This window comes from Anser brachyrhynchus (genome assembly GCF_964034855.1).
Source record: "Anser brachyrhynchus genome assembly, chromosome: Z".
Taxonomy (NCBI): Eukaryota; Metazoa; Chordata; class Aves; order Anseriformes; family Anatidae; genus Anser; species Anser brachyrhynchus.
The window spans coordinates 38,829,684-38,857,203 of record NC_137697.1 but is presented as its reverse complement, the minus strand read 5'-3'; the positions used below and the strand labels follow the sequence as shown (position 1 = coordinate 38,857,203).

General features: G+C 37.5%; 1 protein-coding gene across 6 annotated transcripts in view; it reads left to right on the top strand.

Moving 5' to 3' along the window:
* TUT7 (terminal uridylyl transferase 7) overlaps nucleotides 1–27,520 on the top strand; it is a 35,206-nt gene that overhangs the window by 2,755 nt on the left and 4,931 nt on the right. For 5 of the 6 annotated variants that reach the window (XM_080572630.1, XM_080572629.1, XM_080572631.1 and 2 more), the window contains exons 3-25: nucleotides 4,721–4,899; nucleotides 5,455–5,571; nucleotides 6,675–6,852; nucleotides 7,287–7,375; nucleotides 8,365–8,416; nucleotides 11,242–11,311; nucleotides 12,211–12,337; nucleotides 13,077–13,196; nucleotides 14,201–14,332; nucleotides 16,236–16,416; nucleotides 16,817–17,943; nucleotides 18,069–18,219; nucleotides 18,882–18,968; nucleotides 20,231–20,331; nucleotides 20,841–20,898; nucleotides 21,596–21,699; nucleotides 22,774–22,863; nucleotides 22,951–23,064; nucleotides 23,171–23,248; nucleotides 23,917–24,094; nucleotides 25,290–25,337; nucleotides 25,448–25,539; nucleotides 26,124–26,239. In XM_080572630.1, the coding sequence (XP_080428756.1) occupies nucleotides 4,721–4,899; nucleotides 5,455–5,571; nucleotides 6,675–6,852; nucleotides 7,287–7,375; nucleotides 8,365–8,416; nucleotides 11,242–11,311; nucleotides 12,211–12,337; nucleotides 13,077–13,196; nucleotides 14,201–14,332; nucleotides 16,236–16,416; nucleotides 16,817–17,943; nucleotides 18,069–18,219; nucleotides 18,882–18,968; nucleotides 20,231–20,331; nucleotides 20,841–20,898; nucleotides 21,596–21,699; nucleotides 22,774–22,863; nucleotides 22,951–23,064; nucleotides 23,171–23,248; nucleotides 23,917–24,094; nucleotides 25,290–25,337; nucleotides 25,448–25,539; nucleotides 26,124–26,239 (3,589 nt within the window). The remainder of the gene's footprint in view (nucleotides 1–4,720; nucleotides 4,900–5,454; nucleotides 5,572–6,674; nucleotides 6,853–7,286; nucleotides 7,376–8,364; nucleotides 8,417–11,241; nucleotides 11,312–12,210; nucleotides 12,338–13,076; nucleotides 13,197–14,200; nucleotides 14,333–16,235; nucleotides 16,417–16,816; nucleotides 17,944–18,068; nucleotides 18,220–18,881; nucleotides 18,969–20,230; nucleotides 20,332–20,840; nucleotides 20,899–21,595; nucleotides 21,700–22,773; nucleotides 22,864–22,950; nucleotides 23,065–23,170; nucleotides 23,249–23,916; nucleotides 24,095–25,289; nucleotides 25,338–25,447; nucleotides 25,540–26,123; nucleotides 26,240–27,520) is intronic. The other variant, XM_080572628.1, reaches the window with a different exon arrangement.

Genomic DNA, 27,520 nt, shown 5'->3' with positions numbered 1-27,520 from the left:
TTTCAGTTAAGTTGCTGCAGGATAAGATTTTGGTGCTACCAAGGAGGTCCATAAATGTACATCTTAATGAAGACTGAAAACAATGCAGCATAGGTGTTGATGTGAGCAAGAAACAGTGGTACATCAAGAACAAAAACAATAACTCTGTGTATATTAAACTTAGCTGGGGTAATTGATACAAATATTGGGAGTACAAACTCTAAATACTGAAATGAAGAGGAGGGCAGCCTGGATCAGGGTTAAAGTAATCGATAGCATCACATCTGCACTGAACATGAGTATCAGAAGGAAGTGTAAGTGGACCAGAGCAGTGAGAAGAATGACAGACTAGTACACCAGAGGTGCTATTAATAGGGGACAACTTCCTGTTAAAAAGAAATCTCTCTTATTTTGGTGAAGTCTAAGGGTCAAAACAAATATTGATCTGCCCTCCTCCTGAGAAGGAGAAGTATTGCTGGTTGATGCAAAGATGTCTGGGAATTAATTGTCCTTTCCCTTGATATCAGTTGTAAAAAGAACAAACAAACAAAAAAAACCAAACCTGTGAGCTGGTGCCCAGTGTCTTTCATTGTTAGAAATTAATTGTATACTTGTCAACCTTAGATGGAAAGAGCAGAGTAGAATACTTTCTCAAGTCTATTTTCAATTTTGTTGTGTTTATTGAGCTATTTTCGCTTGAAACTTCAGGAACTTGCTGAAATAGATTTTTGGAATGTGACAGTCACACCTAAGACTTTACTCAGAATAAGTGGGTTACTGGCAAGTAGGAAAGGGCAAGCATCTCTTAAAAATTGAATTAAAAATGGTATGCAACTTTAATTTTGGGAATCCATTGTGCAACAAATATTGTTACCTACTGTAAGTATTTGGAGGGTAGCAAAGAAATGAGTAGCAGTAAACATGGATTTGTTGAGAAGAAAGTCCTCCTAATTTATTTATTAAAAATGGTGATCAGTTCCTGCAGTCATGGGAAAAGCAGTTGGTAGGTACTGCTAGTAGTACTCTCAACACTCTTGTCTGATTGTGTGACAGTCGTATAAGTAAACCAGGAGAAAATTCTCTAGACAAAATTAATACAAGAAAGTTGCAGAGATGATCAAATAACTACTCAGAAAATACCAATGATGCTTTCAAAATAATAGGAAGCATTGATCAAAGCTCTACAAGGGCTCTCTTTTGTTGAATGTTTTTTTACAGTAATCTGATGATGAATGAAAACAAGATGCGTATTAATTTGAATATGCTGTAGAGCTGGTATGATCTGAATGTGGAAAAGCAGGAGGAATTAAAAAAATTATTTTTGCAGAACTGAAGGAATGACCTGCGTATAGGATTAAATACAAAATAAATACGTCCAAGCACAATTACTTAAGTACAAATGTCAACTGCACAAGTGAATGAGAAAAAGCTGTTAAGTAGCATTTTTTTCGGATAAGAATCATAATGAATAGGAAGATGGGAAAAGAGCAGTCAATGTCAAGGTGTTGTGAGGCATGAAGTCAATTGCAGTCTGAAGCCCTCCTTTTCTTAAAAGTAAACTCAGTTGCAGTACTTTGTCTAGGTTTGGCACCCCATTTGCATGAATTAAATAGAAACAGCCCAAAGAAAATCAATGGGAATGTCAGGACACCTAGAAAACACACACTAAACAAAGGTTAAGCAGTCCCCAGACCTACTGTAGAAAGTTAGCGTGGGGGGGAGGAGGGAGCGGGGAGCGGGAGGGCAGGCAGACAGATGGAAAAGATAACCGTTTTCAGCTATCTAGAAAGGCATTAACAAGATAGTAGTAATCTCTTTATTGATGATTTAGATGATGGAATTGAGTGCACCCTCAGTAAGTTTGCAGATGACACCAAGCTGGGGGGAAGTGTCAATCTGCTGGAGGTTAGGAAGGCCCTGCAGAGGGACCTGGACAGGTTGGGTCGGTGGGCAGAGGCCAGTGGGATGAGGTTCAACATGGCTGAGTGCCGGGTCCTGCATTTAGCTACAACAACCCCATGCAGCGCTACAGGCTTGGGGCAGAGTGGCTAGAAAGCTGTGCAGAGGAAAAGGATCTGGGGGTGTTGGTCAATGCTCACCTGAACATGAGCCGGCAGTGTGCCCAGGTGGCCAAGAAGGCCAACGGCATCCTGGCTTGTATCAGGAATAGTGCAGCCAGCAGGACCAGGGAGGTGATCATCCCCCTGTACTCTGCTCTGGTGAGGCTGCACCTCGAGTACTGTGTTCAGTTTTGGGCCCCTCACTACAGGGAGGACATCGAGACCCTGGAGCATGTCCAGAGAAGGGCTACGAAGCTGGTGAGGGGCCTGGAGCACAAGTCCTGTGAGGAGCGGCTGAGGGAACTGGGGTTGTTTAGTCTGGAGAAGAGGAGGCTCAGGGCAGACCTCATCGCTCTCTGCAGCTACCTGAAAGGAAGTTGTGGGGAGCTGGGGGTCGGCCTCTTCTCACGGGTAACTAGTGATAAGACCAGAGGGAATGGCCTCAAGTTGGGTCAGGGGAGGTTCAGGTTGGAAATGAGGAGACATTTCTTCTCAGAAAGAGCAGTCAGGCATTGGAATGGTTTGCCCCGGGAGGTGGTGGAGTCACCGTCCCTGGGGGTGTTCAAGGAAAGGTTGGGTGTGGTGCTCAGAGACATGGTTTAGTGCATAGGGGCTTGGTTGGACCAGAGGATCTTGGAGGTCTTTTCCAACATCTATGATTCTATGAATCTGGTTGGTATTTTTCTGATAGAACAAAAAGCAGTGGGCCTAGAATTTAGGAGGTATTGTCAGGGCAACTCATGCAGTCTCTACTTGAAGACCTTTAAAAACTGGTTAGGTGAGCATCACTAGGCGTAGACAAAGTTCATTTCATCCTGCTGTGAAGCACAGGCATGGCATAGCTCACCTCTCGAGGTCCCCTGAAAAACTCTTACTCTCTGTCAAGTAGCAAACAGTTGCTAGAAATTTTCCTTTCCGCATTTCCACTTACTTGACATCTTTGATCCGGTCTTTCCTTTATCTTTATGCCTCTTTACTGTAGCTCACACGGAGAAGTTTGCCCAGTCTGTGGCACTGATTTTGCTACATGATCTTTAGCCTGCCTTTAGTACCTTCTCTATTGATTAGTGTATAACTGGATTGTCACTACAGTAACTAACAAATAATACTAGAAGTATTCCTTCTCTTTGTAATTTTTTAAAGTTACTTAGTGCTTACAGAGGAAAATGATAAGTAGGTAGTTGTCACGCACTCCTGCAAAGATGTTTATTTAATACACTCTTTTCTACAAGTTCTGTCTGAATCGATCAGAAAAAAAGTAGTCAAACAAATGTTGTGGGTCAGAGGAGTTTTAGCAAGAGTCAGTACAGAAAATGAAAGGGATGTATAAAATTAAGACCAACTTCTTTTTCTGTTCTTTGGAATTTGCTTTGGAGAGTACTATCCCCATGACATATTTATTCCAGCATAAGCTTCTGCTGCCAAAAGGAATTATATTACTGTTCTTGCCCCGTTCCTGTTTACAACAGTAACGCACACATGCTGTTCAGTGAACTGAATCAAAAAACTGGTTGAAGATTCACAACTGCGGTGTTTCACTTCTGCCAGTTATTAAGAGATAAAAATTGTGGTCACAGGGAAGAACTCCAAATACATTTGGTAGACTGGTTGTGTTTTGTCATTTACTTTTCTAATTATTACAAATGAAAACCTCATGGTATAACAAGGGTTTTAGAGTTTAGGGAAGTTACATAAACTTTCTCTGAAGCAGGGAACTTTTGAAATTCCATGCATCTGGACATCCTGTGTAGCTAGCTGTTCAAATGAAAGTTAAGATGCAATCTAAAATGAATATCCATGAAAGTCCAGCCTATACATATTCATTCCTGAGTTTTAGTAGCAACTTCTGCTTCAAAATAATGACAAAGCTTAAAAGAAGTGGTATTTGCAGACGTTAGATACAGAACTTTTGCTGTAAACATAAGCTTTCTAACCATGTCTGTTGGCCAAGTTGTGTGGTTTTATTAAGCAACGGGTATAAATACTTAGCCAGTTCATTATTTATTGATGTGTAGCCAAAAAGTATTATTACTGTTTATTTTTTTTTCATTTGTCTACTTAATAATGTGAAGGCAATAGCGATCAATGTGTTGGTTTAATTGAAAGGCAAGTACACATTAAGAGACAGGTACTACTGGCGATAACAAATTGTCAGCTAACCCATTACTGCTATATCATAGTGCAGTTAGCTCTTAGAAATTATTCATATTGGCCTACAGTCACTAATTCTGTGATAGCCTTGGTAGCCTATGGGTTGCTTCATTTTATAGTTTATACGTGTACCTAAGCCTCACAAGGCATCCTGAAGCCCTTGGACATATTCTATCTTTTTTTTGTATAATGACATACAGATACGCCCCAAGTAGGCAGTGAAATCTATTGCATTTAATTTTTTTTCTTTGCCAGTTTTAACAAAACAATATAAATAAGGTTGCTGACCATTTTCAGTGAAACAAACTAGTGTTTCATAGTAGCTCAAAACAAAGATACTGTAGATTCTGACATAGCTATACAGTCTTGCTAGCAATACTAGACATGCACAGAACAGATTGTGGTACCATGCAGGGTAGATGATTTATATCTTCTTTGACTCTCACAGAGATAGAGTGAAAATTAAACAAAACCTAAAATGTTTTATTTTGAAGTTATTTGACGTGTTTACTCTCATAACTCTTTCTAAGAAGTGAAGAAACTCAAGAAAACAAGGAGATCAAGAAGAACTAGAAAAGATGAGTATGATCATGATGATGAAGTGGATGGCCCAGTTATAGATGAATCTCAGCTGTCAGCAAAAGAGCTTCTAGGGTTGCAACAAGCTGAAGAACGTTTGAAGCGAGACTGCATTTACAGACTGAAGAAGGTATCACTGTCTTTACCTATTGTTGTTTCCTAATTTTTTAATCTTTGAATTAAGATGTAGAGGATACACTTTGAGCAATTTATCTGACTATAGCTAGAGAGTCATTATATAATTGATGTAACTGACAAAATGGATACTGTTAATGAACTGTCGAGAAGGCAAGTTATCCTGTGTTTTTTACTAATTAAGTTGTGATTTGGCAGCAAGTTAAGCACAAAAAAGGCTGCTTCTTTAGTTCATCAATTAACATTAGTTCACTAGAGACTGGGGCAGTGTATCAGAAGAAAATAATTGTATATTCTATATTCTGCCATGTGTTTGATTTTTTTTCTAAACACAAAAGCAAGATGTTGGACTTCTTTGACCCAGTAGCGCTGTTCTTCTGGCCTTGTATTAGATATTCAAACTTTATGATTGTAACAACAGAGTTGGAACAGCTAGAGTGTTCATGGATTTCATTGTTACAATCACTCGTCTTAGCAAGGGTATTGAATGAAATGAGGGTAATGTTAATCTATATTTTAATGTTTTTTTTTTTTACCGTCTTTATTTTAGCAACCTCGAAACTATCCATCAGCAAAATATGCCTGCAAATTGTGTGATGTTTTGATTGAGTCAGTGGCTTTTGCTCATAAGCATATTAAGGAGAAGAGGCACAAGAAAAGCATAAAGGTGAGTTAAGGACAGTAGAAGCATAAATGCAGATCTGTGAAACTGTCATCACTCTGCTAATAACAGTGAAACTACATTATCTAAAATCAATCCTCATTTTTTTATGTATTTGAAGCTCCTTGAAAGCGTTTAGTGATGCTGGTAAAAAGAGTAAATATGGAACCTGGACTTTGCTTCCACCTTCACCTTTGAAATTTAATTTGTACTTTTTCCATGTCCATTATTAAAGAAAGTTCTCATTTAAAGTGTCACTCAGTAGTGTTGGGTACTGGTGGTTTAAATATAGTAAACATCTGTAACAACTAGCTCTTCTGCCATTCTCTTACTTTACTTGCGGATTAGTTATGTTTATTCACCTGATTCAGTGGGAGATGTCCCTGCCCATGGCAGGGGGTTTGCAACAAGATGATCCTTAAGGTCCCTTCCAGCCCAAAGCATTCTGTGATTCTGTGATTCCTCCTAATGTTTATTTCACTGACATATTTCAATGATTACATGTTTTGATCAAGTCCAGAGCGATGAGGAGTAGCAATAAGCAAATATAGTTGGTATGGCTGAATTAAAAATTATAACCTACATGTCTGGATGAAGACTGCTATTCAGAATACTGTATATGAAATTAAGAGCTTGTGGAATATTGTAGGCATATTTATATCTGAAGGAAATAGGTTTGTTTTGAGCACAATCAAGCATCAAAGCAACTTCCAGCATACTCTCCATTTTACTGTTTTTAAATTAAATATCTGATGTTCATTTTACTTTCTCGGTTGGAGTAGACAATTATCTTTTTCAGGTTTACTGCTTCTTCCTCATTAACTTCTACTCTTTCTTACTTCATCGGTGATGAAAGGGTTGATGATCTTTTTTACATTTCAAATAACTACATATATGTACACACACACACACTGTATATTACTGAAGCCTTCTGGAATATGTATTTTTTATACCTGCTTCATTTTCTCTTTTGTTATTCTTGCTTTCAGTTATTTCCACTGTATTGAAAACCTGTGTTAGTGTTAATTGAGATGAGTTGCATGCATTCATTCTAGTGCATTTAGCTAATGACCAGAATCATTAAAACATTAGTCTTATTATCTTTAAAGGAAAAGCAAGAGGAACAGATGCTGAGCACCCTGCCTCCTCCAACAGCTTCACAGATTAAAGCTATTGGTGTTGCGATTGAAAATGTAGTACAGGAGTTTGGCTTAAGTAATGAAGATTTAGAAGAAAGGCTCAACATTAAAACAGTGATGGAAGGTGTGCTGCATCAAAAATTGCCAGGTATTGTTTGTGATTTGTTCTAAATGCTAGCTATGTCAATTCTAAAAAAAAACATAAAGGCGAAAACTTAATTAAAAGCCTTGACTATTTGAAACGCTATATTTGGTTTCTAATCTGTTAACCGATATGAAGTGGCAATATAGTCTCATACCAGAATTAAGTTACAGTGGTGCTCATGACCCAAATAGACCTGTAGTAAAAAGTAAAGATGAGCAGGATGTGGGGAGCATTTGATCTTCGTGGTAGGCCTTTACTAGCTGCAGAATGAGAGATACGATTTATTAACTGACCTCTGTTCTATTGGAAGATTCTTCTTGAGTTCTTGTGATTATTAAAACTAGAAATAGGTGTAAGATCTATTGGTAATGTTGTAAAGTAGCTACGGACTTAAAATTGGGTGTAGAATAAATGCATTATAAATCTTTTCATTGCAGAGTGCTCATTAAGATTGTACGGCTCCTCCTGTAGCGGATTTGGTTTCAAAACTTCAGACATAAACATAGATATTCAGTTTCCTGCCAGTGTAAGTAAGACTATTTCATTAAATCTGTCGGAGTCGTTTGCACCTGTAAGTGTAGTTTAAATATAAATTACAAAGTGTTAATAGCACTTTTTATGAAAAAGCATTGGGAAAAACAGAGCTACCACATTAATACGGTCTTAAAAAAACATCCCTTGCTTCATAGGGCCAGTAATGGTCAGGTAATGTAACATGACTTTGTGCTTTATCAAATCTTCCTTCTAAAAATCTGAAAACAGCTAAAACATCTGGACTCCTAGCAGTCCTGTGCGACAGGTCAAGTTAACTGTCTTCTCTTAAAGCTGAATTAAATGGATGATCTTGCTTCTGTACTATATATTACATGCATTGGAATTCGATTGCTACATTATTTTTGAGCCATGAAACTATCTTACATCATTTGTTTGTGAGCTAATGTAAAGTCTTGATTTTTTATGCTCGTTGTTTCTGTACATTTTTGTGCTTGAAACTTTGAAAGAAATTCAGGCTGGTGAAAACCTTAGACTTCCATGCTTAAACTCATTTCTGGTTTGACAGCCAAGTAGCTAAAATCTTGCATTTCTTCAGAGAAGCAAACATTGAAATGTAATGGAGAAAAGAATGATCGATGTTCATAAAATACATATAAAAGCTGTGATTTCAATCTCTTACATGAGGTCCACTACTGTCAGAAGGCAATTGTATTTAAGCACAATGAAACAGTATTTTCATTGGTTTTTTTTTTCCACAACCGAATCTTTGATAGAGATCAGAATAGATTTACTTAGAGCTACTCCAGGATGTTTTACATCTGTCTTCTTTCTGATATACTTTGATGATAGCTAAGAATTAAGATTAGGTTCTTCTCAGTTGCTCTTACTGTTTCCCCCTTGCTTCCCTCTCTGGAAGAAAAAGGAAACTGTCCTAGAGGCAGTGTTTTAAAATTCTTTTTGAATTGTAGAAAATCACCTTTTTCACAGCAGTGAAAACAGCTTTATTACTTTTATTCACAGATGAGTCAACCAGATGTTCTCTTACTTGTTCAAGAAAGTCTGCAGAACAGTGGTAAGAAAAAAAATGCTTCCTTTTCAATTCAATTAAACTATTATTGCTTAGTAGTGTTGAATGTCATCTCCATCTAAAGATGGAATCATAGAATGTTTTGTACTGGAAGGGACATTAAAGATCATCTCATTCCATTACCCTCCTGCCATGGGCAGGGACACCTGCCACTAGACCAGGCTGCCCAAAGCCCCATCCAGTCCGGCCTTATACACGTCCACGCATGGGGCATCCACAGCTTCTCTGGACAACCTGATCCACTGCCTCACCATCCTTATAGTAAAGAATTTTTTCCTAATGTCTAATGTAAATCTACCGTTTTTTAATTTAAAACTATTTTTCCTTGTCCTGTCACTACGCTCCCTGACAAAGACCCTTTCCTGCTTGAACAGGTTAACCACGTGACTGTGAGGGTCTTTATAAATAATTTGAAACTGAAAAATATTGCAGAAAATACTACATTGTCCTAAGCAAAACTTACGCTTGTGTTTATAGTCAGTTTTATGACTTCTGGAGTACCATCATTTCTGTTCATACCAGAAATGCCTAATGAGACATTTTATTCTGTATTACAAGGGAAGAAGGTGGAATGTGCTGCATCTCTTTCCCGAGACAGCTCTATTAACTATATATACTACCAAAAGTAGCCTAGGCTCTTCTAACTTGTCATCAGACCACGTTGATTGCGGTCTGTTTTCTTTTAACTGCATGACTCTTAATGCAGTGAGCTAATGTACACGTGTTTTTTCAGGTAATGAATACAACTGTATGTACTAATACAGCCAAGTAACATTTAAGATCTTAAAAAATGTACTCAAACCAATTAGAACATACCCAAGCAAAAAATCAAAAGATGGGAAAGAAATTTTGTCCTTTTAAATACAGATTATGACAAGTAACTTTTTGACTTTTTTGCCTTGCTTTGTGTCCACAGATGAGAAATCAGACTTTATGGTTCCAAACAAGTACATTAAACACGCATGTATTTTCTGACCTAGATTTTTTCATTCCTCATAACCTCCCTCCCCAGCCATTGTATGTGCATGTTCTTCTCTACTGAGTAGACTGTTACAGTCGTTGAGGATGGGGTTACTTATTCCTCAACCAGGGTGGAAGAATAGAGGAACTTACAATCTGTAACGTGTTTTGAAAGCACACAATGTTTTCTTTAGTATCTTGTGCAAAGCCTTTTTCTGTAAGTCAAGAGATACTGGGACAGAGTATTAGGCATTTGAGGTACCTCAGTGGCAAAAGCAAGGTATTCTCAGAGAGATCATGAGTCCTAGTGGCTAGGTGGGAACAAGAAGATTTCCGTTTCACAGTTCTTAAGTTGGGTACCTAAAATTTTTGTTGTTGCTTCTGCACTTGACCCAGTGAAACAGTGAGCTATCAAGTAATAAGTCTAGTTTGGATCAATACTTCTCCAACTGGAAGAAGGACTGCAGTTGCATTTGTAGTTCTTGGTGTTAAGAAAAAAAATGAAGCTGAATTATATTTGTAAAGCTATGTAAAGAATATGGGGAGTGAAAGGGGTAGAAGCATAGCAGGGAGACGTGACAGCAAGCCTGTTCTAATACTTGCTTAAAGCAACGCTGGATTACCAGGGAAAATAGGATTCATTGCTTTCTTTCCACCTAATACTAAGGTAACACTATTTCTTTCATCTTTCGCACTAACGTTGTTTACAGATACCATTGGTCTGTCTATATGCCTGTAGTACTGAAGTTGTTCAAGAGTTTAATCTGCCTACGCTTCAGCTAGCACTTAATCAAAGTATACCTGCTTAACTATACCTACCATATGTATGGATTTTGAAAAGTTAATTTTTTCTTAAGAGTTGTTACTTAAGAAAATGCTTATTAGAGCATAGACCACACTCTTCCTATTGCATTTGAAAAACTTGCTTTAAAATAGTGAATGATTATCAGATCTGATATACTGCATTCTTGGCTGAGTTAATAAAATCACGAATGTTGAGATAATAAAGAAATTGAATGTCAGAAAATAGCTGCACGTCTCTAGTTGTGTCCAGGTCAACATATTTCCACAAACATAGGCTGGGTAGAGAATGGATTGAGAGCAGCCCTGCTGTCAGGGACCTGGGGGAGTGTTGGTTGATGAGAAGCTCAATGTGAGCTGGCAACGTGCGCTTGCAGCCCAGAAAGCCAACCGCATCCTGGGCTGCATCAAAAGCAGGGTGGCCAGCAGGGCGAGGGAGGTGATTGTCCCCCTCTGCTCTGCTCTCGTGAGACGCCACCTGGAGCACTGCATTCAGCTCTAGGGCCCCCAGCACAAGAAGGGCATGGACCTGTTAGAGCAAGTTCAGAGGAGGGCCGCAAGAATGATCAGAGGGCTGGGGCACCTTCCCTGTGAAAACAGGCTGAGGGAGTTGGGTTTGTTCAGCCTGGAGAAGAGAAGGCTCCAGGAAAACCTCATTGCAGCCTTCCAGTACCTAAAGGGGGCCTACAGGAAAGCTGGGGAGGGACTCCTTGTCGGCGATTGTATTGATACAAAGAGTGAAGGCTTTAAACTAAAAAAGGGTAGATTTAGATTAGAAGTAAGGAAAAAATTCTTTACTCAGAGTATGATGACGAAGTGGAACACGTTTCCTGGAGAAGCTGTGGATGCCCCATCCCTGGGGCTGTTCAAGGCCAGGCTGGATGGGGTTTTGGGCAGCCTGGTCTGGTGGGAAGTGTCCCTGCCCATGGCAGGGGGTTGGAACTGGATGATCTTTAACATCCCTTCCAATCCAAATCATTCTACGATTCAATGATATTTTCTGTCAGTACCATAGTTAATGTGGCTTTTTCTCTTTTTTTCCTCCCTAGAATCATTTATTGAAGTTGATGCGGATTTCCATACTAGAATACCAGTGGTGGTGTGCAGAGAAAAGCAAAGGTGTCTGTTGTCACTTTGTGTGTTCTAATAGTATATAGCTATGTAAATTGTGTGTACCAACATCTGACAAGTGACATTCCAGTACTAAATTATTACAATTCTGTTGATCTTGAAACATAAACTAACACTCACGGGCAAGTCATTCCTAGTCTAGAATAAGAGTCTAAGGGTTGTTCGGGCCCCAGCTGCATGTTGCCCGGTCCTTTCAACCTTTATGGTTTCCAGCATATGCCTTTACCGCTCCATTTGGGATAACTGCTTAACAGGAGTTCCTTTGCTGCCTTCTAGATAACTTAGAAACTATATTAAATTAAGGTTTTCTTTAAGGGCAAGATCAGCTTGCTTAACCTCACTAGTATTTCACAAATTTTATTTTGCCCATTTACTGGATATCACTTAAGATTCACCCAACGTTCTGTAAATACTTGCTGGTACAGGTATATTATCAGTTATTTGCTGCTACTTTGATCTCTCACTGCTTGAAAATGTTTCTCGTTCTGTGGAAACAGTGTAGAAACTGTTTTATGATGGGTGTCATGTGGGGAAAATGTTTTTGATTCATAAATGAAATTGGTACTTTAAGTTTTGTTTGTTAACTTTGTGGGTTTTTTTTAGTTCAGTGAATTAATATAATTAGAGTTGATGTCACTAGAAACATACTTAAGTTTGAATTGTACTTGAACACACTTTCACAGAAAGTTACAATGCATGTATTTTCAATCTAATCATAAATCAAATTGGTTTTCTGTGCTTCTTTTAATGTAGATAAGCTGTCTTGGAAAGGCTTTTAAATCTTTCCTGGCAGCCACGTTCTACAATGTTTTGTGAGATGTCTTCTAACCTACCACCATTCTTACAACTCCTTCAATATCTTTACTTTTTTTCTCTTTGTTTTTTAGTGGCCTTATTTGTAAAGTAAGTGCAGGGAATGAGAACGCTTATCTGACAACAAACCATTTGGCTACGCTTGGAAAACTAGAACCCACTGTTGTATCTTTAGTGATTGCCTTCAGATACTGGGCAAAGGTAAGAGTTATTTTTATTCCCCCATCTGTGAAAATATTGAATGAACATTGGTACTATGCTGGTGAGACAATACATATGGTTTAGAAAACAGTTGTTGAAACTGTTCTTAGAGTTGGAAAAGGGATATTCTTTTTGTTATAAGTTATCTCTAGTTGTTTTATAATGTTCCAGTAAATTTCAGAAGTGGAATTTTCAGATTCAGTTACTGGCATGCAAGGCTATAAGTGTCCTGCTCTTTTTCGTTACCAAAGTCAGAATGTATATGAAATGGAATTGGCAGTTTCCTATAAATGTAATCCATCATGAAAAAAAAATGAAAGAAAAACTGATTGTTTCCATATGTAGATTAAAACCTTTCTTTTTCAAGATTTTGTGTATGCAGTTAAAATATGACTTATAAAAGCATAGAAAATCATTTGAACTCAGTATATCTATGGAAAACAAGTCATCGTTTTGAAAATGTTCAGTGTGCTGTTTTGCCAGTCTATGTACTCTGTCTGTGCAGTATATTTGCAGACCAGGACTCTTAACGCTGAAAAGTTTGTATTAATGTTATGACTCCAGTAAACATTCATGCCTTGAGTGGAAGATGTGAATGTTCATGTCTCACAAGAGGTGGTCAAAGATACCTGAGTTTCTCTCAGTATGTGTACTGTGACATGCTTCTGAACAGGAATTAAAATGATATTTTGCAAGTTGTCTCTTGAAACATTAATGACTATCCAATATATTTTTACAGTTGTGCTGTGTTGATCGTCCCGAAGAAGGAGGTTTGTCACCTTACGTGTTTGCATTAATGGTCGTCTTCTTCCTGCAACAGAGGAAAGAGCCTTTTCTACCTGTCTACTTGGGATCATGGGTATGTATATTAATAAACTGAATATTGTGAGTGAGAGGACAATCCTTTTAACTTTTGGTGGTGGTGTAACCTGTCAGCTTTTTGCTATACTGAGCAAGCCATACACCAATCATTTCTGCTGGAATTCAGAAAGAATGTGATTTCAGCCATGCTACACTTAACCTTTATGTACTTGGCTGTAAGGATGCAGTTCACAATCATAGTCACTGAATTAAGTATTACTGTTGACCCTTTAGTGAGTAAGGAGAGTAGGCCATTGAATAATGCAATTTGTAACAACCTACTTCCTCATTTATTCAGTCTTTCTTCCATACTCTTGAGAACTCTGAATACATATAGCTATACCCCAAAACAGTGTCTTGGACTTTAACATCTAATGCTTCATTTCCAGTGAAGAATACGTAGACCACAGTTAGGGAGCACATCAGTTTAGTATTAGTCCATGGGATCAGACTAGGGGTTTAAAACATGTATTTCTTGACTTTAGAAGCCTGAGATGCATCTTAATATTAGGAGTGCTGTTAGCGACAACATCCGGTTTTCCAGGACATCATTCAGCTGTTTGTACCCATGGCATGCATTTTTATTTGTACAGTCACCTGTTAATATTTAGTGTGCATGTTCTAGTTTCCATAAGCAATTACATGGGCCTTGCAGTTAATGATTTCTTTTGCTATGTGATTGACTCATTCCCAAAGTTTCTCCACACTGTGCACTGGGAGAAAAAAGCCCTATACTATATGACCATACAATTAAAATACATGTATTTATTGTACAGTGTGCCAAGACAAGGTTCGGTGAAATACGGATACCCTTCCAAAAGCACTGTGTCCTTGAGAGCTTTTTGTAGAGAAGTTTAGGGAGAAGAGAGAAGCAGGCTGGGATACTTTCTAGGGCCTGAAACAGCTATTTTTAAACTTTGTTCTGTTTTGGCTTACTACTATATGGGAAATGGTTTAAATTCAGATAATGTTAACTTGTGTTGCTTTTCCTATTTCTTCTAGATTGAAGGGTTCTCATTAAACAAATTAACTAATTTTCATATTAAAGAAGTGGAGAATGATGCTGTGGTTTGGGAGCATAACCCTCCTGATGACGCTGATGTGCCACAAGAAACTTCCCCTAAAAGGGACAAGGTGTGAACCGTTTAATTTACTTCTGTAGTAGTCTAGTAGTCTTTGCTGCTTTGGGGGAAGAAAAGAAGAGCTTTCTATTTTTGCTTTGTTTTTGTGTTGCAAAACCATAAGATGAACTGGAAGGTTGCATAGCTGACTAGTACAAGTACAAGGCTTACTATGCTTATCTCTTGCTGCTTAGAAGCCGGCAGGTGTTAATTCAATCTCTTTGATAAGACCCTGGGTTTTAATCTGTCGGGTAGGAAAATGAAGCAATTTCATTTCAGAATTAGGTTAAGCATATGAATGCTGTTTTCTCTTACTGATGTCATCTACCTGGACTTCTGTAAGGCCGTTGACATGGTCACACATAAAGTCCTGATCTCCAAATTGGAGAAATGGATTTGAATGGTGGACCATCCAGTGGATAAGGAGTGGGCTGGATGACCGCACCCAGTGGTCAACGGTTCCATGTCCAGGTGGAGGCTGGTAATGAGTGGTGTCCCTAAATGGTCGGTCTGTCATGGCACCAGTGCAGTGTAATGTCTGTATCAATGGCATAGTGGGATCGAGTGCACCCTCAGCAAGTTTGCAGAAGACACCAAGCTGAGTGGTGCAGCTGATATAACAGAAGGGATGCCATCCAAAGGGACCTGGACAAGCTGTAGAAGTGGGCCCATGTGAACCTAATGAGGTTCAACAAGAATAAGTGCAAGGTGCTCTGCACCCTGACATGAGCATGGACTGAGAGAACTCATTGAGAGCAGACCTACAGAGAAGGACTTAGGGGTTCTGGTGGACGATAAGCTCAACATGAGCCAGCAGTGTGTGCTTGCAGTCCAGAAGGCCAACTGCATCCTGGGCTGCATCAACAGAGGAGTGGGCAGCAGGTGGAGGGAGGTGAAGGTGATTGTCCCCCTCTGCTCTGCCCTTTTGAGGCCCCACCTGGAGTGCTGCATCCAGGGCTGGGGCCCCCAGCACAGGAAAGATGTGGATCTGTTAGAACAGATACAGAGGAGGGCCATGAATCAGAGGGCCAGAGCACCTCTCCTATGACAAAAAAATGAGAGCTGGGGACGTTCAGCCTGGAGAAAAGAAGGCTCTGAGGAGACCACATTGTAATCTTTCAGTACTTAAAGGGGGCTTATAAAAAAGATGGAGAGCAATTTTTTACATGGGCAGATAGGGATAGGACAAGGGGGGACATTTTTAAAGAGGGGAGATTTACATTAGAGGTTAGGAGGAAATTTTTCACTGTAAGGGTAGTGAGGCAGTGGAACAGGTTACCAGGAGAAGCTGTTGATGCCCCATCCCTGAAAGTGTTCAAGGCCAGGTTAGATGAGTCCCTGGGCAACCTGATCCAGTGGTGTCTCTGCCTATGGCAGGGGGGTTTGAGTTAGATGATCTTTAAGGTCCCTTTCAACCCAAGCCATTCTATGATTCTATGATTAGTTTTGTAACTATTCTTAGAAATCATTTATTTTATAATAATTGTGTAGGCAACAGTGTTACTATGTAGTTGCATGTTACAACATTGAGCAATAAAGTATAGGCTCTATAATCTATTCTGTCAAATGAGATTAGATGTGGGGTTTTTTGAAATTTATAAATTATGACACAGACACTTAAATAAGCAATTGTTAATAATTGACACCTTTAACCATTGCTGCAGTCTTTTGTTCTGAAGTATTACAATACAAGCTTATGCTACCATTTCTTTTTTTTTTTTTTTGCAATTTCTATTGCAATTGCAGGAATATAGAAGCCACTATAAATTTTGTAATATTACATTTCAGATAGAATACAAGGAAATTGAGCTATCTGACGTTATTTACAAATGCATATTCTAGATTAGCAGATCTTTTAAGAGCTAAATACCTATGTATGCATTATATTATTTAAGCTTTTCTTCTGTAATTGACAGGTTCCCTTAGTATTTGATTCGGGACAGCGGTGTTCAGCACCTGCTGGGCAGCTCTGGGTAGAACTGCTTCGTTTCTATGCCTTGGAGTTCAATATGGCTGATTTGGTTATTAGCATACGACTCAAAGAAACAGTGTCTCGTGAATTAAAGGACTGGCCTAAAAAGCGGATTGCTGTGGAAGGTATGTTATCAAACTGTATCAATAGACTTTATAGAACTGTTACCTTTAATTTTGCAGTGTACTTTCTTGGCTATTGACATCATGCGCAGTAACTTAGAATTCTTTAGCACCGAACAGTGATTCCCAATAATACAGTACAACATGTTTTGGTATAATCGGTTTAGTATTTCATTTGGCTATTTTTTAGTATTACCAAAAGTAGTGTAAGTGGATTTTAAAAAAAAGGAGAGGGGGATAATGGGGAGAGGGAGTCTTCAGCACAATTCACAGACTTTATGTGCTTATACAAATTTTTAAAGTAATTAACAGTAGTAGGGTTAATTTTTTAAGGATATAAGTTATAATTTAAAAAAAAATAGGTTAAATTCTACACTGCTGGTTCACTGTTTCTTTCTGCTAGACCCATACTCAGTCAAGAGGAATGTAGCAAGAACTTTGAACAGCCAGCTAATGTATGAGTATATTCTTCACTGCCTGAGAGCAACTTACAAGTATTTTGCCTTGCCTCACAAGAAGGATGTAAAATTGAGCAAAAAGTCCTCTCCAAATGCCAATGAGGAGAAATCCCAAAATCTGGACCATGGAAATGATGCCATAAAGCACGAAAATTCTGACTTGCAAACCTTGGATGATAGAATGAACACAGCAGTAGTGGAAGATTATGTAATTGAAACCACAGATATTCCCCAGGCGCATAGAACTGATTCTTCAAAGGTGTGTGATGGCTCAGAAAGCTTGACAGAAGAAGAATTAGCTGATGATATAAGTCATTTGGGAATTGCCCATGAAGATTCAGACTGCATAGTTGAGGAAGTTATTTCTGGAGATAATGAGGGGTTTAAACCAAGTTGTGAGGAGACAGAGAGTGGAAATGAAGAAGAGGAGGAGGAAGAAGAACAAGGAAGAAGATGGAATATCTTGACTACTGAGCAGGGAATAGATGAAGACAGCGATAGTGGAGATCTTCCTGTTACAGTGATTGAGCATGATATAGAGCCATGCTGTAATTCAGACTTGGAAGGTTTTCAAAACACAGCACTTACAGAGAGTGATGAGTTCGGCTTAGAGTGCAGTGGTATAATTGATGACAAGATTGATGTTGATGAGGAGAGCACTGAAGGTACTGATGAACTGGATGAATCCCCACAAAAATTCATGTGTTCAACACAAAGTCAGTTATCTGAGATGATTAACACTGATGATGAGGAGGAAGAGGAGGAAGAATCAAGTCTTCTAAGCCAAGCAGTGTGTGGTGGCATCATGAGAGCTGAAGGTGAACTAGATAACACATTCCCTGGATCTGGAGATGAGGATGCACTGTCAGAGGAAGATGATGATTTGTCCATCACCAATAAATATGAAGACAAACATTTCAAAGAAAATGTGGACGGATCTCTGAGAATCAATTTGAGTCAAGAGGATCTTACTGAAAAGGGAAGTCTTTTTGAAGAGAACACAGCAATAGAACAGTGTTTAGAATCTGAACTCTTTTATAAATTTAGTAAAACAGCTTTTACAAAGGGCAAGGTAAGCAAGCTTTAACAGAACATAAGCATATTGCTAGTGTTCTATTATCAGATATATGAAAGTACTACTCGAATTCATTGAAGGGTTATACTTTTTAAAACCAATCTTGCTTTCTGTTCATGCAGTCTCCTACAGTAGTGTGTAGCTTGTGCAAACGGGAAGGTCACTTAAAGAGGGATTGTCCAGAAGACTTCAAGAAAATTGAGCTAGACCCACTGCCACCGCTGACACCCAAATTTTCAGTTATTCTAGATCAAGTTTGTGTCCAATGTTATCGTAAGTTTTTTCCTTTGCATATTGTGGGGAAGAAAAGAATTGTAAAAACCAATGTAATAACCACAGGCTAATGTTGTTATTATGGAGACCAGTTTATTTGCCACACTGCATCCAACTCTTACGGATATACTTCGTAAGATTTGTAAGGCTACAATAGGACTGTATCTAGAGTGTGTATCTGGAGAAATACAAAATACTTCCACACACTGTCTAATTACTCAGGCATCTTAATATAAATCTAAGAGTTTAGTTTGGGGTGGAATCTTTTGTCTGATGCTTCCAAATAAACCATTCAAGTAATGGTTCTTAGCAAGCAAAGACTTCAATGTTCTAGAAGTCTTCAGTGGTCTTCTTCAATGGTCTAGAAGTATACTGTTTTATAACACTTCTCCACTTCTATTCTTTTCAGAGTGACCCAACTTTCCTCCTTTCTCTCTCACCATTTCTGACCTGACAAAATGCATTATTTGTCTAATTAATGTTTTTCTTTGAACAGGTATTTCTCTTCTTCTTCATCCTCGCTTTTTCCTTCACACTTGAATCTTCTCTTGCTCTTCTCTCCTCCCTGCTGTGTGCCCCTCACTTTTTCATTTGAATCTTTGCCATTGACACTTTCTACAGATCAGTTTACCTTAACTGTTTTTTGTTTGTTTATTTTTAAGAGGATTTTGCACCAAATACTGTAGAGGATCAGGCTCGGGAATATATACGACAAAACTTGGAAAACTTCATTAGACTGGAATTCCCAGGTAATTAGGTAGTTCAAGCTTTATATTCATACTTTGGTAAGTTCATAATTGAGTGTTTTCCAAGAAAACCTATCATACCATCATAATAAACATTTTAGTATTGAACATCTGTATTGCTGCTTAGCACTACTATATGTCATTACATTAATTTCTGTTATTTTTCATTAAAATAGCCATTAACTAGTGCAGCTTAATATCTCAGTGTTGTCTATCATGCCCTGGACTCCCTTCCTGTTAACACGAATTTTATTTCTTTGAACAAACAAGACAGGCTCAAACTATGTCAGTTCTTGTTTATTTTTTATTAAAGAAAAACAAGACCACACAGGTTTTGTTTTAAGCCTTCTTGGACTGAGTCATAAATACAACAGTAGCAACGAACAATGACAAGCTAAGGAGAAAATCAAAGTAATAGTAGAACAGTTTTATGATAGGTGGTTTAGCTGCATTCATTAACTAGGCTTCTTATTTATACAACAACAATAAGCTTTTTATAGTCTTTAAGAACCCTCTTAGGATTCCTAATTCCAAGGCTAAAAAACAATATTTTAGTTTATGAACGTGTTTCCGTTTGTTTCAGCACTTCTCTTTGATTTTATATTTTTTTATATTTTGATTACTAAGACATGGAAAAGATGGTAATACCTCAAACACTGCGTATATCTATCTATCTATATGCACTTACATACATATATATATATTAGTCTGTGAGTGTGTATAAATATATTTAAAAATTATATACAGGGCCAAGAGAGTCTGATCCATATTGTCCCTACCAAAAGTTATTGATTTTGAAATATTTTAAAATTCTGACCTGTCTTCAGACCATATTTGCTTGAAACTATTATTTTGTTTCTGGATTTTTTTATTTAGCACCTTGGAATTCAGTTCATAGTCTTTAAAAATTCACAGAATTTTTTTTTTTTTTTTTTTTGCTGGAGCCTAATATGTTGACAGACGGGTCCCTTATTATGAAGTTTTCTTACAGAGAGCAATCTTGCATATTTTAGTAAGATTTCAGCCTATGCCTGCATGCTGATCATATAGCTCCAGGACCACCTAATTTGTTTCTGAATCTGTCAGACTTCTCTTTTGAACCAATAAAAATTGATATTTTTTTCCAGGTTGATAAGAAATAAATTTTGAAGTGCCATAGAAAAACAGTGTATTAAAACATATTAAAAAGCATACAGTGGTTTGAAGGCTATATATAGTTTGAGATTCTGTGTCAACGTGATTATAATCCATCATATCTTTTACAGGAACAAAGCTGAATTTGTTTGGTTCCTCAAAAAATGGCTTTGGCTTCAAACAAAGTGACCTTGATATCTGTATGACAATGGATGGGCTGGAAACAGCTGAGGTAGCTTGACAAGATTTTGCTGTTTTTCTAATAAATGCACAACTTTGTTTATATTGTACATATATTGTAGCAAATTTATGGTTTTGTGAAAGTTTTTCAGATTAGAATAGAACACTAGTAGGTGGCACAAAAGTAGATGATTCATTTTTTTGGTATTGGTCTAGGCATGAGTTCAAGAACTTCTCTTGGTAGTCAGTTTTCTTCTGAATTATGCACTAGCAAAACTTTGCTGTGCAAATAACACGCTTTGTAGCATGAACAACTAGAAATGGAAGACAATGGAAAAGGACATAAATCTCCTTTCATGCCTAACAAAAACTTTAAAAAAGCCTGTGTTGGGTTACTGTCTAGTGTTGAGATACGGAACTCAATTATCGTTTAAGCTCATTTAAACTTAAGCAACTTTATCTTAAGCAGCTTTAAGCTTAAATAGCAAGTAATAAAAGGCTCGTCTGAAATACTTGTAGCAGATATTTCCGTTTTGACTTTTTCTTTTTTTAATGTCTTAGGGACTTGATTGCATCAGAATCATTGAAGATTTAGCAAAAGTTCTCAAGAAACAGTCAGGTAACTCTTGAATATTAAAATAAGCGGTTCTGTTTGTGACTTCAATTGATGTGATAAAGTTCTGCAGCACTGTAGATGGAAAATCGTTAGTATAAAACTGTACCGATGAAGTTAGTATTAGTAAGAGTATATATTGTAGCTATTTGGATTTATTTGCACATGCAGGTTTTAAGGTTACAGTGTTTTAAAACTGCATCTGAATTGGACAGATATTAGATTCATAACTTAAATGCATAAGAACAAGCCTTAAGTTTGAGACTTCAAGCTAGCAGTTATGTTGTATGTTCAGTGCCTAACAAGGTAATGGTAAAAGGTAGTCTAATACAAGCTTACACAAGATATTCTGCTCAATCTACAAGAAAATACTATTTTGTTTTGCTTGTTTTGATTTATCTTAAAGGACTTTAATATAAGTGGAGTAAACTGTAACTCTGATCTCTTAAGTTTATTTTTGTTACATTTAGACTGATCTTTGTTTTATTGGGGGGCATATGTGTATTTGGATATAATGTATATAGTATATTCATAGTGTTTAACAAATGCCTAAAGTCATTGTTAAAATGTAAGTAATACAAATTTTGGTATCAAGTAAGATTTGATTTTGTAGCATTCTTACTATAGCTGGGCTTAGTTGTAAAGCATTCCATACTGTTATGACTGTATTGCAGCCATGTAGTAATTAAACATTTCTTCCTAGGTCTCAGAAATGTCTTGCCTATAACAACAGCTAAAGTCCCAATTGTCAAATTTTTCCATGTCAGAAGTGGTCTTGAAGTAGACATCAGTTTATATAACACTCTGGTAAGGTGATCTGCTTTTTAACAGTAAAATGTGGGGCTGCTTCTTGACAATAGAATGATAGCTTTGTTGAGGTTCAATAGTCAACTGTTTCCAGTTACCTATTTCTGTTTTAGATTGATAAGCCAAGGGATTTTTTTTGTTTTGTTTTGTTTTAACTGAGTGCAGTCAATTGCACAACTGAGACTTTAGAATTGTGACATCTATAAGACAATATATTAGTTACTCAGTAAGAATAAGCAGTAGAGTTTTAGGTGTTTAATTCTTTCCGTAAATCAGAAAGACAAATTAATACAACTTCAGCTTCCCCATCCCTCACTTCCCATCGCAGCTCTTGCCTAACCTTTAAGACCTGGGACAGTGATTTAGAATCCAGCTTCAGAAAAAAAGACCTTGGCTGAATATTTTAAACAAGTCTTGTTTATTTCAATATCTCTGTACTTCAGTAGCCAGTTCCTTGCAGCATCAAAGGAAAGTAAGTTTTAGAGTGAAACATTAAACTTTATGAAGCTTCTGTTTGAGCCCAAGGGGAGTCTTGAGGAGGATACTTCAACCCATAAGTAAGTCTGCAAGTCTGTTTTTGAAGTTACACGTCCAGATGGGTCAGTTGATCGCTCTCACAGTCTGAAATGAAATCTTTTAGTTCATGATCGTACTTTTTACCAAATAGTTGGAAAATGGAGTAGTAGATGAATTCTTCCCTTTCTGTAATACTGTTCTGTGAATGCTGCTTTATACCACTTCAGAGCAGATGAAGGTGGTTTGTCAGCTTTTTAACAGATCAGGTGATAACCTCATTGTCGTATGCTTCCTTTCTCAATATACACTTTACTACACAGGGCTTCATCTGTGTTTGTTGAACACGCTACTCTGTAGACTTTTTGTGGACAAACTGATTATTTTTAAATAAATTAGAATGGAAGAAGTATGCATATACACATGTGAACTCAGTCTGCAGTGCTCTGAATCGTTCATTGACTTTTACTCTCTTGACTTAAAAAAATTTTGTGTTCTCAGCTTATTCCCTCATTTCTTCAGAGCTTCTGTATTTTTTACATGACTTTATTATTTTCATAGGCCTTACATAATACGAGACTCCTGTCATCATATTCAGCCATTGATCCTAGAGTAAAATTTTTGTGTTACACAATGAAAGTCTTCACAAAGGTGAGTTTGTTTCTGACATTCTAGAAGCAGTAATGCCTGCAGCAAGAGATAACAATCACAAAAGATGTAATTTGTTTCTTTTTCTAGATGTGTGACATAGGAGATGCATCTCGAGGTAGCCTTTCTTCTTATGCGTATACTCTTATGGTGCTTTATTTTCTTCAACAGAGAAATCCACCAGTCATCCCTGTTCTTCAAGAGGTATAGTGTATCAAAAGAAATGAGTATCTGTACACAGTATTGACCAGAAGAATGTCAGTGCTGAATCTTAAGGGCTCTTCTAATGAGTTTAATACTATCTTTTCAGATCTACAAAGAACCAAAAAAGCCTGAAATTTTAGTTGATGGTTGGAACGTTTATTTCTTTGATAAGATAGAAGAGTTGGTGAGTAAATCAGAAAGGTGAATTTGAAATGGTGCTACCTGTAGCTCTGCACATGAAAAAGAATTCAGTTTAAGAAACATCCTCAAATATGGTGGTTGAATAAAGAAATGTAACTGGAGTAGCTATTCCTTTGAAAATCCCAACGTGAAGCTTTAGGAATGTGGTCAATTGTATTCAACTCAGTAATGCAAGCATCTATACAACAACAGCAAAAACACCAAAAAAAAAACAACCCTGCATATTCTGAAAAAATAGATTTAAAAGAAATTACTTTAAGGTGTTAATCATGATTAGTTGCTGGATGTGCTGTATTACTGGGTAGAGAATTCCTTCAAGTATAAGCTACATATTTGGCAATAGTTGGTTAAATCTGTTGAATAGTTTTGTATTAAGTGAGCACTTAAAGTGAATTAATACTTCTTTTGGAAAACAGGCAAAATCTAATGTTAGAAATATTATTAATTCTACACTTTAATTGTTAATGTTTAAAAAACACACCACTTTAAAATCAATATTTGTCTATTAATACCAACTGTGAAGGGAAGGGAAGTATTCTGGAGTAACTGAATCATGTTTCTTTATAGAACAAAGCTTGCATTGTTGGAGTTTCCAATTTACAATGTTATTCTGCCTAATGTAAGTATTGAAAATATTCCTGTCGTTTTCAGCCAGACGTTTGGCCTGACTTTGGCAAAAACACTGAATCTGTTGGGCAGCTTTGGCTGGGACTTCTCCGTTTTTACACCGAAGAATTTGATTTTAAAGAGCATGTCATCTGCATTAGGAGAAAGAATCTGCTTACAACTTTCAAGAAGCAGTGGACCTCCAAATACATTGTAATTGAAGGTAAAAGCACATAATGTACACATGTGGAATTGCTTTCATGTCCACATGAAAAAAATGATCTTTCCACATGGCTTGCTTATTTTTCTGTTACTAGATTGCAAGTTGCTGTTTCTTCATGTTTTAAAGTCTTTGTATAAAAATTCCCATTGAGTTTCAGTATTGCTAAAAGTTTTTCTTTTTTTCTATCTGCAAAGAAGCTACAAAGCAGACTTCATGCCTGGAGATTTTCTCACTAACACTAATTTTTGCAGAGTCCATATTTGAATAACTGATTTAATGCTGTTTATGTATTACACTGCTAATACCAAGGTCTCGATCAAGAAAATAAAGTGATACATTTCAGAAGTGTTCCCTAAGCCATTTTCTGGCCTATATGACTTTCATGATAAGAACTTCTGTCTTACCCCCACATACAACTTACTCTTTCATAGTATTGTAGAATATCCCAAGTTGGAAGAAACCCACAAGGATCAAGTCAAATTCATGGCTCCACACACGACCACCCCAAAGTCAAACCATACGTCTGACAGTATCCAAATGCTTCTTGAACTTTGGCAGGCTTGGTGCCATGACTACTGTACTGGGGAGCCTGTCCCAGTACCCGACCACCTCTGGGTGCAGAACCTTTCCCTCACACCCAGCCTGACCCTCCCCTGTCCCAGCTCCATGCCGTCCCCTCGGGTCCTGTCGCTGTCCCCAGAGAGCGGAGCTCAGCGCCTGCCCCTCCGCTCCCCTCGTGAGGGAGCTGCAGGCTGCCATGAGGCCTCCCCTCAGCCTGCTCTGCTCTGGGCTGAACAAACCAAGGCACCTCGGCTGCTCCTCATATGTCATTTCCTCTAGGTCCTTCACCATCTTTGTTGCCCTCCTTCGAACACTCTCTAATAGTTTTATGCCCTCTTGTATTGTGCACCCAAAACTGGGTGCGTCACTTAAGGTGAGGCTGCACCAGTGCAGAGCAGAGCAGGATAATCACTTTCCTTGACTGTCTAGCTGTACTGTGCTTAATGCACTCCAGGATACTTAAGTCACTTTAGAGATGGACTGCTGTGATCCTGTGTCCATGAACTTTTTCTTTTCATTGGGAAAAAAAATTCTTTTTATTGGGAAATAGCTGCCTTGGCTTATCCATGTGTGTATACATATATTGCTGATCTTGCCCTGGACTTCAATAATGTCTATAATACTCTCTATACAGATCCCTTTGATTTGAACCACAATCTTGGAGCTGGATTATCTAGAAAAAGTGAGTTTCCTGTTGACAAGTTTGTGTACAAAGTGACGATCTTGTCTTAAATCTTATTTTACTGGCTTGCTTGGTGTTTTCACAATGTTTTCTCTTTTTTGTTTCCCTAGTGACAAATTTTATAATGAAGGCTTTTATTAATGGCAGAAGGGTATTTGGTACTCCTGTAAAAATATTTCCTAAAGAATATCCATCAAAAATGGTAAGCTGCTTCTAAGAGAAGTATGTACATGCTCTTGGATGTATAAATTATCGCTTGTGGGAACATGGTTACAGTCTCCTTATTTTCTCTTCTAAATGTCTACAGTTCTCTAATAAATCATTAAGCATTATAATAGATCATAATAATAAAACATTAATAATAATATTAATAAATATTATTTATTATAAATATAATAAATCATTAAGCATAATAATGCATTAAAAAGCATTATTATATACTGCTTTCATGTTGTATAAAATGTGGATGCATGCAGAATACTAATAAACAGATATTCATTGTGCAGATTTTTCAACATTTTAGTCTCTGTCAAAAACAGCTTACCTTTCTTTAAGACTGCGTTTTTAAAAAGAACTTGCAGACTTGGTAGTTGGCAGGCTGCCTGTGAAGAAGAGGCAGCAGTGGACAGTTAATCTCACCAGGTTTTTCAGGAGTTCAGCTGCACACAAAAGGTTTATACTTTTCCATAACTCCTACTGTAGTTCAACATTTGCTTATCTGTTTTGATCGCCAAGTGTATGGATTTGCAATTTAAATGCATCTTTTTTTATTTTTTTTTTTTTCAGGAGTACTTCTTTGATCCAGAAGTACTCACAGAAGGAGAATTGGCACCAAATGACAGATGCTGCAGAATTTGTGGTAAAATTGGCCACTTCATGAAAGATTGTCCCTTGAGAAGAAAGTGAGTGTAGTTCTGGGATCTGTGTGCAACATTTCCTTAGGTTTGTTTAGAAGGAAGATTAGAATAGGAATGCTAAAGCTGCACACATGCTGATATATTCTATACAGCATTAGAGCAAAAGTCAATACATCTCTGAGTCCTCTGTCCAGACACTTCAAATAGGACGTGCTGTTTACAGAAGGCACTCTAGTTGGCTGTCTTCTGGAATCTCTTCTCTTATATTCCACCATCATCTCCAGTTGCTGAATAAGAGATGATACAGCATGCACCTGCTCTGGTAGTCCTCATTTGTGGACTGGAGTTATTTACAATTTTATCTTTTTAAGTGTTTTTTCTGAACCTGATTCTCCTGTTTACCTTCGTTGCTAACTAGTTCCAGAAGTATGCTAAATGCTGTGTAAACTTGTACTACCTTCTTTTACCTCTTTTAAACCAAACTCATTTTAGTTTCATGAACATTTCATAGGCATAGCATTGTAGGGTTTATTCAGTAATGATACTGCCTTCATGGGTTTGTAAGCCATGATTGTGCTTCTTTCCTTCTAGCTTCTTTCCAAGTTTGCGCCATGGCCTTTTTTAATATTTCCTCTTTAGACAGTTGCTCCGTTCATTTTAGCTGCCTTTCTCTGTGCCTTCTCTAACTCCACTACTTCCTTCTTAAAGGATTGAGACCAGATCAACATGCAGTACTCAGATATTGGTACACCATGGTTTTACGTAGTTTAAAAAAAAAAAAGAAAAAAAAAAGTCCCCTTTCCCTTGTTCTTAGTGTTTCATCTGATGATAAACATTAACCTTTTTGGCCAGTACTGTTTGTCAGTTAGTTGATTATTTTTTTTTGAGAGATTTCTTTAAAATTTTTCCAAGATGTCTTTTCTTAGCTCTAATTGCCAGCTCCAAGTTCAACATTGTATGGACATGATTTAGAGTATTTTTACCAGGATGCATTATTCACAATTTATCTATGTTGACACTTGTCTGCCATCATTTTGAGTCATTCAGTTTTTTTAGTTTCTTCCAGTTGCTTGCCATTAGTGCTGCATCTGTGGGAACAAATGAGCTTATTGTCATCTTCAGACCCAGAAGTTTCACTGATTGCTCTTTCTCCATGTCATAGATAAAAAGTTAAATAAACCCAGTAACGATACCTGGGTCCTCACTAATAGGCGACACTTTAAGTCACTTTGAACATTAGAATCTTCTCCCAGATTTTTAGAGATACTGTGAATGTAGACAGTTTGGGAAGGAAGGAAGCTAGATTTCTGATAAAATTGTACAAGT